This window comes from Perna viridis, chromosome 12, assembly GCF_037379345.1.
Source record: "Perna viridis isolate PV_CMFRI_1.1 ecotype Kerala chromosome 12, ASM3737934v1, whole genome shotgun sequence".
In the NCBI taxonomy this organism is placed as follows: domain Eukaryota; kingdom Metazoa; phylum Mollusca; class Bivalvia; order Mytilida; family Mytilidae; genus Perna; species Perna viridis.
Window position 1 is genome coordinate 30,112,790 of NC_142456.1, and position 11,003 is coordinate 30,123,792.

General features: G+C 30.6%; 1 protein-coding gene across 1 annotated transcript; it reads right to left on the minus strand.

Annotated features, from left to right (window-relative positions):
* Positions 1-668: 668 nt before the first annotated feature.
* LOC148601979 (C-type lectin lectoxin-Phi1-like) lies at positions 669-5,219 on the minus strand. Its single transcript, XM_088555202.1, has 4 exons — positions 4,281-5,219; positions 3,002-3,093; positions 2,166-2,259; positions 669-991 (listed from the first exon to the last, which is right to left on the minus strand). The coding sequence occupies exons 1-4, from the start codon at positions 4,591-4,593 to the stop codon at positions 774-776; spliced, it is 717 nt and encodes a 238-aa protein (XP_088411328.1). The 5' UTR covers positions 4,594-5,219; the 3' UTR covers positions 669-773.
* Between the last annotated feature and the right edge of the window lie 5,784 nt (positions 5,220-11,003).

Consider the following 11,003-nt stretch of genomic DNA (forward strand, 5'->3'; position numbering starts at 1 on the left):
TTAAAATTTTCTAAGTTCATATATATTGTTCTGTGTAAATCTTTAAAACACATATTTTTGTCTCAGTGTTAAATGCAGTTTCTTGAATTTTGTAATGTATTCCACGGGTAGTCGCTTAAATGAATATGTTAATGTATACATAACATGAATATGTTTTGGTTATACATTTGATTTGAATAAAGGTAATTTTGCTCTTTTTCTATTTTTTATCTTCCATTTCAGTTACTTAATTACTTAATTCGGACAAAATGAACTAGCAGAGATAGTTTGAGGAGTATTCTGTACTATATGAATTACTAAATAATGGGTGTATTTCAAACGGCATGATTATAAAGCCGAATTATTTGAAAGAATATAAGTATTGAAGTGGTATTCTTTTTTATCTTATGGTGTTTTACTAGGTGAACAATAGTAAAACATATCCCATTTGATGTCTGAAAATCAGATAAAACGGAACTATGAATCGTAAAGACTATAGATATTAATTGCAAATATACGATAAAAAGTAGATAAGCTGAATACAATTATTAAATTGTAAGCCTTTTTATTCAGCACAGGCGTAAATGGTTTGATAGTTTCTTAATTGTTTCTCATTGAAATGACCACAGGAAAAATATTCCTTAAAATTCAACAATAACGTAGTATATCATATGAATTTAATGGAGACATTTTGACAAAATCTATATAAATCACTATAGACAATAATTCCAACCAAACCAACATATTATGTCTCCATCAACGTAGATAGATGTACATTTCTATAAAGAACATTGTTATGGTCTTTCACAAACATATCTTCGATAGACTTCTGTGCAAAAGTCATCATTCCATTCAAAGTCTGCAGCATGATCAACAGCTACTGTTAGACAGTCTTGATCGGCAAAGTCATTTGGTTGACCCGCCATCCAATCATCTATTGTTATTTTTTCCCGACTTGTCACCCAAATCCAAACACCTTCTTCTTCTCGATCTGATCCTCCCAGCCAATGGGCTTAAATAAGTTAAACGTCATTTACTATTTAGTATTTAGGTTATTCGCTGGTACATTGTTTCACCGTATCTTTTCTTTTTTTCTTTTGTATTAACATGGAAAAAATGCCATCTACTGCCATGTTCTTGTGGCAAAAGATAGCAGAAATACAGTGAAACTCTTTGAAAAACTTTTGGACTGTATAATTTGTTCGGTTTACACAGGTGTTTGGTTTAGACAGGTGTTCGGTACATAGTTTCAAAAAAGCAGAGGACACTTGCCCTACCGGTGCACTTGGTCCATGCTCATAGTTTTTAGTGGAGTTTGAGTTGCTTATTTACTTTTGTTACTTTGTATGTATTATTTTAGTTACTTTATGTTCTTTGTTGTGTTTGTCTGTTTTCCATGTCTGGTTTTTGTCCCTGGATTACATTCTTTTGATTTCCGAGAGAATCTTGGTTCGATTGATTACTCTTTCAAAATACATTTAAATTCTTATCAAAGGATACAGAAAGTGTCTGGTTTAGACAGGTTTTCGGTTTATTTAGGGTTCAAGAAGAGAGGTTTCACTGTATATAAAAAAAATGGAATTAAAAATGAATGTAAAAACATTGATTGCAATTTAAGTTGTTTAATGTATGAATTGAAACGAGCAGATTATTCAATGTATGACTCCTTTCCGTTTAAGAAAACTGAAATTTAGAGCCAAAACGTGATTGAGATTAACATCTATTCATAACACATTGGAAAAAGCGAAATTATATGTAAAATATCAGTGTTTTGCTTAACTGATTACGTAACAATGGGGTCTAATCAATTAGATTCCACCCAATACATCTAAAAGAACTAAAAGTCTTCATATAATTAAAAAAAAATGAATTATGTTGACGACACTAAAACAAATAAAGCAATAAATGACAAGATTTCCTTTTTATGTGGTAGCTAGTAGTGCATATTTGGTGTACAAAAATTTGTTACTTTATTCAAGGGTTGTTAATACTCTGATCCATTGTTTGAGGTTGGGGAATAGGGTAGGGTGAGTCTGCATTTCAGATAGTCATATTATATGTTTTGGATGGTTCATACTGTGTTTCTGGCACAACGCGACCATTTGAGATGTTTTCACAAAGTTTGTACACATGTTGGTATATAAGAACACAACACAATAATTTTCGTAAGAAAAATAATAACTCACTGTAGCCCGTCTGTCTAGTACCATTTGCAATAAAAACAATTTCGTCCCATGTCTTTGGTTCAGCTAGATACCCATTCCTTTTTAGACAATCTGCCTTAATATTTTAAGAGAAGAGGTTTTAGCACAATACTGTGGACAAGCAATGTACAATTTCTAATGAGCACACAGCAAAATAAAAAAAAACTATGTTACAATTGGGTTATATTTCCTAGCAACAGCAAAAATAAACCAGGATATAGTGCTTCAGATGTAAGTTAAGCTTATAAAATATTCAATATGAGTGCCATATATTCTAAGTAAGAAATATAGAAACCCAAATAGAGTCACTTCAGAAAACTAAAGGAGAAAGGGCGATGAAAGATCTTATTGGTCTAAGATACAAGTGAAAGTTAATCAAAATGTGTTGAATGATTAAATTGTGAATTTAGAGATCCATCACAAATGAGAAAACATAAAAACTTCTGATAATTCTCACATCAGTAGGTCAGCAAAAATTGCTTGTAGTTTACCAATATTCAAATATTCTGGCAAACTTAGTACTTTTGGTTACGTTCCGCTCACATTTTGGACAAGGAAAAGGTGTCCACACCACCAAGAAACAACTTCATATTTAGTGAATACATTCATTATTATTATATAGGTTATCATATGCAAAAGTATAAAGTTGTTTCTTGGGTGTGACCATAGTTTTTTGGATGTAAGTATGTTCGAACAACAACAACAACAAAATTTACAATAAACAGCAGCTTTTATTTAATGACAATTACGCAATATTCATACCTTGATACCCCTACACCTTTTATTTTACTTTTTTTTTGCTATTACTGCATACTTACTTGTGCGTCATCAAATAACTTTCGATCATTAACAAAAAGATAGTATTTCATGTTAAACATGATCCAGTTCTCATTTTCTGACCTATCATACTCTAAAACAAAACAAGTGATCAAATTAAATTGAATTTTAATTTGTTGAATATTTTAATCCGAAGATATACATAACTTAGAGTTGATCATGGCTGTTTCAGACTTTCTATAGCTATAGTGTTACTTCATCCATTTCATTGTGTCGTTCAGAATGAAGGATAGGTATAGTTGCATGCAGTGGATATCTAGAGAGGTGAAAATGTAATATCACATATCCTGTGTAAATAGGATTGCAAGGTGAATTTATCATAGGTGATCTACTAACCTGTGTAAATTTCCCTTACTATTCAAGGCACCTCATTAACCATTTTCTTAAAATAATGATACAAAATTTGGACTTTTTAGAATGCCACTTAAGCAATTCATATTATCCATTCAAAATGTCTTAGTTGTATATGGTTAGTAATACATTAGATAAAGGTAAATTAAAACACCTATGGTCAACTCACAGAAAAAAAAATGTAAATCATAGGATATGGTACAGAGTACAAAAGCCAATAGGCAAGTTGAAAGCTGATTTTTCTTCAGCAATTTTTTAAAACGATGTTTGATTTTTTTTCTTACTTTTGAATTAACTTTGAAATCACAATGACAATTTTGCCGAAATTCCTATGTAATAACAAGATGTAATTAAAAACGACCCTTGGGTGAAATGTAAATCCTACAAAGCTGAAATAGGAGTAGTGTTTCCTTTAAAATGTGAAATAGTAATCGTAAATCCTCGGACACATGTCGGAAGTGACAAAAGCAGAACCTGCAGCACTTCTGCATTTGTGTACATCTTTGCCAGAAAGTGGATAAATGCTTTAACTATCGGTGTTTTTTTTTCGCGAAATTGTAAACTTTAAATGAAGTCTCTGAAAAACATATTCTTCAGTTCTTCGTAGTTACAACAAAGTAAATTCTTAACTGAAGTACCAGGAAAATGCGTATATTGCAAAAATGATATATAATAATAATAATAATAAAGAACAGTTATTTCAATTTGTAACCCTCATGTAAGCCAGTCGAATGCTAAACAAAAACAACTCGTAAGTAAAAAAGTCATAAATTCACAATACTATTTTCTGTAATGATGTCCCATCTAACGACCAATTGTTCATTAACAATTGTTTTGTCATATCGAAAACTTACATGTAATGCAGCGTACCCTGCATGAATTAACAGAGGTCATAAGCTAAAAACATACCTTTAGTTTTATTCTTCAAAAGGAGTTTTGAATCTACACTGCTTACTGTCTGTGGAGAGCAAGAGGAGTCCAAAAAACATGAACTTCCATAAAAACTTGCTGAACAACAATCTTGATCTGTGGCACACTTTACAGCACATTCGTTTAAAGAAAATGAATGAGTTATATCCCTTGTGGATGAACTGATTTGAATAGAAAGATTATTTTTGGTTGTAAAAACAATATCACGAGTCAGTGTTGACGAAAATCTATCATGGCCAAGAAGTATAATAAGAACTGTTTTATAAATGTCCATGATTGCAGTAACATTCATCTCCTTCGAATTTGGGAGGTGAATAAAACATTTCTTGATTTGAACAGTTACGCAACTGTCAACAACTTAGAATATTATAAATTGCTTTAAGATTGGGACCCTTTTAAAACTTTTGTGAAATTCAACTCATTGCCTTTAATGTTTGAACAATTTTCACTTGGGTGCTCATCACAATGCGGATGTGAAATCAAATCTATATGTAGAAAATTAGGTAAAAATTTCGCATTGATAGAATTACATAGCTAATTTTTATGATCTTGAGAAACTATTATGAAAGTCGAATTCCGGAAAGTCAAACCCAAAAAGAAACTAATTTGATACGCAATAAAACAATAAAGCAAACAACACTATATTTCTTGTTACCTCAGATGTAACAAATTTATTTTCATATTTTGTTTGTGTTTAGTAAATTGTCAAAAAAAAGAAAAAAACAACCAAAAAACAAAAAACAAAAGAAATAAAAAAAAAAACATTTTGAGATATTGTTGAAACCTGTACGAAACTCATAAGAGAGTCGATTTAGCTAAAGATGGATGCAATGTCCTTTGATAATAATCATTTTTGTCATATAAACTACTTCGGGTGTCTATGTATTCTTGGGACAGCATTGGTGATTAAACTAAACACATATAGGTACCATCATGAAGTTCCACATCTCAGCGTTAGAATGGTATCAAGAAAGTTAATTGCGGTTACATTTATGGTTTTGAAGTAAAATGAAAAAATAATGTGCTACCCAACCGAAACATCGCTTAAATTTGCATATTTTTTGCAATATAAAACGCCTAGAGTATCCATGCTTTAGTAAAGCATGACTTATTTGGTAGTTTCTAGTTAGTATTATCACAATTAATACTTCTGGAGTTCTTTTTATTACTTGTGGTGATTTTCGTGGTCAGAATTTATAAAAAAATACCAAAAAATCGGATTCTCGATTTTCCCGTAAAAAGTCGCACAATTGAAAATCGACTATATAAATTATAGCAAAACCAAAACGTCTAAAATTTGGTATCATTCGATAGATAATTTTATTTTCTAAATAAATAAACAACAAGAATTTTTAAATCTTTGTAAAAATATTACACCTTCCCCTAGAAAACTGGTCTCAGTATCAACCATAAATCTCATTCACAGCATACCGACATGAGTAAAACTCATATTTTGGGCATTCGATCATAATTAAGATAATGATATACCCAAAATATCTGAATTTCAGAATTTCTTCTATTTCACCCCTCATTGTCATTTTTTTACAAATACCGTGGTTAAACATACTTTTGTGTGATATAATATATTTTTACAATTGTGTCAATTTTGCAGTTTTTCTTTTTTAATACTTGAAGCACTTAAGCAGACTCTGAAAATATCTCTATGTTTAAATTTCTTTATAAATGACAACAAATAGTCACGAGGCAAAGAAATGAGTTGTGGGCCAACGATTCAGATCCTCTAGGATATGTAGTTTATATCTTTATTTTCGACATGTGTATTTTCAGCTTGTTACAATTTGTATCATAAATATATAATATGTATGATTTTAGTTACTTCATATTCTTTGTTGTGTATAACTGTTGTCCATGTCTGGTCTTTGTCCCTAGATTACATTCTTTTGATTACAGGCATAACCTTGTTTCCCTTGATTATTCTTACACACGTACACGGTAGCATTCTCCACGTGCCACGTTCGCCATCATGTATGAAAACAAACAATAAAAATCGTCAATGAATGAAACATTTTACCTGTCCATGTGTGAACACTGTGACCTTATAATGCAAACAACTATGGCCATATATCTAACTTCGTTCTACTTAATTCCTTCATTATACAAAAAATAAGGCAAAGTTTCACTGGCGACCATTTCAACTGACATACCATAAAGTGTACAGTCAAATAAGGACAAATATGGTGGGACTAAGTTACCGCAATAGTTTACGAACAGGTATAAAGTACCGTAATTGTAGTATCAGAATCGAAGTAAATCACAGAAACTCGATTTTATCACCGTTTTAGCATAGACTATCGCTCGGGGTAAAATAATGCGGCATAAATGGTCAGTCCGTGGTAAAACAACGATTATTTATTTTTAATGTTATTTACTTTGTGGCATATGCTATATAATAATTAATATGTGTTTTATATAATATTTTGGTTATTTTGTGTCATACATGACACTCTAGTTAATTTGTGTCATATTTACTATTTTATTTACTCTTAATTTGTGTTCTATATTATATTTTAGTTAACTTGTGTCATATATAAGATTTTATATAATGAATATCATTTATTATATTTTATTTAATTTGTAACATATACAAAATTTGTATCATGTAAAATATTTTATTAAATTTATGTCATATATTATATTTTAGTGTGATTATAGCCGAAAATGAATATGACAAACACAAGAAGCTTCACAATTAATATCAATAAACGATGACAGGGTCCAAGTAAGAGAAAAATCTGATTATAGTCCATACATGCGACAAAAGTGGTCCTTACAATGTTATGCCGTTTCCAAAAGTAAAACATTATAAAAAAGTGAATATTTTTTGTTTGTATTTTTAATGTAATTTGTTACTGAAATTCATGTACGTTTAAATGTATATTCTACATGTATACAACATCCTGATGAAATAAAGGTGAAGGAGTTTTAACCTTAGTATAAATTTAAAAAGAAATCTACAGCTTGTCCACTCAAATCAGAAAAGTTATTCCAAATGTCTTCATTCTTATTTTGTAAGAACCCATTTATTTTTTTCTCCGGTACCAAAGCCAATAAATCCTAGTGAACAATATTCAGTTATTCCTTTCACAAACAAATCGAAGTCTTTTACTACAATATTCGTCGTTCCATTTAAAATCTACATCAGGATCGGTATGAACAGTTAGACAGTCTTGGTTGTTAAAATTGTTAGGTTGGTCTTTAATCCAGTCGGTAATAGTGAGGAGCTCGTTACTTGTTTCCCATTTCCAAACCCCTTCTTGTTCTCGGTCAGAACCACCTAGCCAATGAGCTTTAATACAAGAGTACACATGTTACACACGTTAAGTGTAGCTACGGCTAATATAATAATATGACGCGTAAATAGTATAAATGCGTACATGTAACAATCCAATACGCATTTGCAACTTTCTTCAAAGTGATCAAACTGTATGAAATGTAATGAGTTTTATATTACACGAAAGATTAATTGTTTCAAAAGCTTCAAATTTGAGTAAGTTTTGAACGACATACTTTCATCCTGGTGGGGTTGTTGTCTCTTTTACATATTCATCATATCTTTCCTTATTAAACTAACCTTTACCGTTCTTTGCATAGGAGAGGGTGCTTAATTGAACTTCCCGTGTTGTTTTAAATTTTGACGTCACAAAAGGAAGTTCTGAATGTATGTCTTGACGTCATGAAAAGATGTTCCGAATAAATTACACATTTTAAAACACGCAGATGATACAACGGCTACATACGTAGGATTAATACATCAAACAACGAAAAAAGTAGTTTTCAGTCTGACTCTTGGTTTCATGTTAAGACACTTAATGTACGGATTAATCTGTTTTCTTTTTTTTTGTATATTATTTTTGCTATTTTATGTTCTTGTATTGTGTATCAATTTTCTCTGTCTACTACCTGTTCGAAATCTGGTTTCCTTTTTTCTCTTTTATACACTTAATATTATATACAAACTGGTGGACATTTAAATATAAATTTAGTTTGAATTATAAACCAAACGTAATATTAGACAAAAAGTTTTATGAACGAAGACATTATGGAAGTTTGCTGATCATGTTCAGCCATTTTTGTCAGGTTTTTGGACTACTCGTAGCATACACAAGCAAATTACTGAGCTCGATTACTACCAATAATTCTTACTCACTATGACCAATCTGTCTGGCAGTTTTAGCAATAAAACTTATTTCATCCCATTTCTTTGGTTCAGCTAAATACGAATAATGACCTTCACATTCAATCTAAATAAAAATTATATAAGAAATAAATGGCGGAAACTCCATTTTATCATTGTTTTACCACGAGCTGGCCATTTTCATCATTTTACCTCGAAAGATAGCAAAGGGTAAAATATCGACATAAATGGCCAGCCTCTGGTAAAACAATAAAACGGATTTTTTCCGTTATTTATTTTGATTCTAATACGAATAGTTTCTTAATATTTTTCAAAAAACACAGTCTATATGAGGCCCCAAATAGCGACAATTTTGGAGCAATGTTTCGTAATGACGGGTCTAAAATAGCCTATAAAGTCGGAAATAAGAATGCCAGACGTCTATGAAATTGCTCAAATATTTATAAAAGTTTAAGACTGTGGTCTAAAGACCTTTTGGTATAATACATGGTACAAAATGCTATTTACACCATACGTTGTTCAATCTAAATGTAAAAATTTTAAACAGTTTAAGAAATCTTAAACAATTGTTATGATTTTTATTGATTTTATGTTGGCGCTTTTCTAATTGTTCCAGTCTGTTTTTGTTTTGTGGTTTTTGAAAATTTTTAAAGAAAATTTTCATCCGAGGAGAAAGGGAAGCGTAGCTCGGCCGATTGTTCTATGGAAGAGAAAGCAAGTGTGTATTACGACTACGACTGACAACTCTACCATGTGGGGTCAATGATTTTTTTGCTGAACAATATTTAAAAATTAAAAAGATATAACCTGTGCTTCATCAAACGTCTTTTCTTCATCAAGAAAATGATAATATTTCCAATTGAACATTAACCAGGCTGTATCCCCGGTACTGTTGTAGTCTACAACAAGTCATGAGAAAACAGTCAAAGATGACGCAAGCTTTGCTGACATATATAGGTAATAAAAGAGCAATTTACCATTCAATTAAAACAAAAAAATATTTTAATTGCTTTCCATTCAGTAATTTAAAGTCGACTGTTTCTATAAGTGAAATTTAATCTTTTGAATTCAATCTCATTTCAACATCCAAAACATATTTTAAATTCAGTCTAATTCATGTATACAGTCACCACACGGTCTTCAATAATGGGCAAATCCATACCATAAAGCCAGTTCTAAAAATTAAATAAATGAAAGTGAAACTATTCATAACAGACGAAAATCGACAGGAAGAAAACGATAAACGTATATCAATAAATATACAAATACACAAATACATGTTTGTCAGAATCTTATCACAAGACAATACAGACCTTTGGATTCATTCTTAATCAGTACGTTTGCATCTGGAGTGTTCACTGTTTGTGGAAAGCATGACGATTCAAGAATGCAAGAATTACTATAAAAACTTGCAACACAGCAAACAGAATTCAATACGCATTGCAATGCACAGTCATGAATTGACACTGCAGCTGTTACATCAATAGTTGTCGTACTTATATTCAGGGATACATGGTGTTTAGTTGAAAACAGTTTGTGGCGAATTAGCACTGATGATTGGGGCCTAAACAGTACCATCGAAATGATAGTCCATAAGATAAATTCCATACTTGGGTATATATTTACCAATCTGAAGTCCCACTGTTGATGTGTGTGTTTGTTTTTTAGGGTTCTAATGAATATTTTCCATTGCCTGAAATTTTACTCCTTTTTTATATGATTTTATGTTCCTTTCCTGGACAAATCAGTTCTTTATATTTTTATAAAGTCTCATTAATACCTACAAAAGCAATAACTTGAAATGCTTTTAAAACTGATGCATCTTTAGGTTGTATAATATGAAACATCATATTGTATTTTCCAAACAAAACAACTTAATTTTTCTTTACAACGCGTAGTTTTCATTCCATAACAAAAACAAAGCAAACAAATAAAATGAAGAACCACTAATATCGTTTCAAATTGCAACTGAAATTGTTCAGCACGGAGACCCTTACTTTTTGTAAAATATTCATCATTGTATATACATAAAAAGAATTAATCGATCTTCATAAAGTTCATAAAATGTTTACCAATCTGAATGTTTCAGATTTAAATCTGGCTGTCAGTTTTAAAAGCATTTCAAGTTATTGCTTTTTTAGGTACTAATGAGAATAAAATAAAAATTAATAAAAATATAAAGAACTGATTTGTCCAGGAAAAAATGTTATAAAAGGACTACCATGATATATATTCACAAGCTTATAAAATTCCACTTCTAAAAGCTTAAATTATTGAAAAAAATTTTCATCTTAGAAACAGAGATATGAATTTTCTTCAATATAAAAATATTACGTTATGTATTTGTTTAAAATATTTTAATCATTTTTCGTAGGTGTTAAATTTCCTCTAATGAAACAAGCTCCGAAACAGCGTCTGAAATTCAAAAATAAAAACAAATTCAGCCAGCCCATTCAATCACGTGACAGGTTTTAGGCTATAGCAATTGGAAGTAAGTCTTTTAATTTAGATGGAAATGATATTCTTTGTGAGGATGAGGTAAATTT

Excerpts from the sequence above, each read along its gene's own strand:
- LOC148601979 (XM_088555202.1), bottom strand. The coding sequence starts at position 4,593 with ATGAATGTTACTGCAATCATGGACATTTATAAAACAGTTCTTATTATA. Across the intron at positions 3,094-4,280 it reads TTTGAAGAATAAAACTAAAG|AGTATGATAGGTCAGAAAAT; the intron begins GTATGTTTTTAG and ends GTTTTGTTTTAG. Across the intron at positions 992-2,165 it reads TACTAGACAGACGGGCTACA|CCCATTGGCTGGGAGGATCA; the intron begins GTGAGTTATTAT and ends AACTTATTTAAG.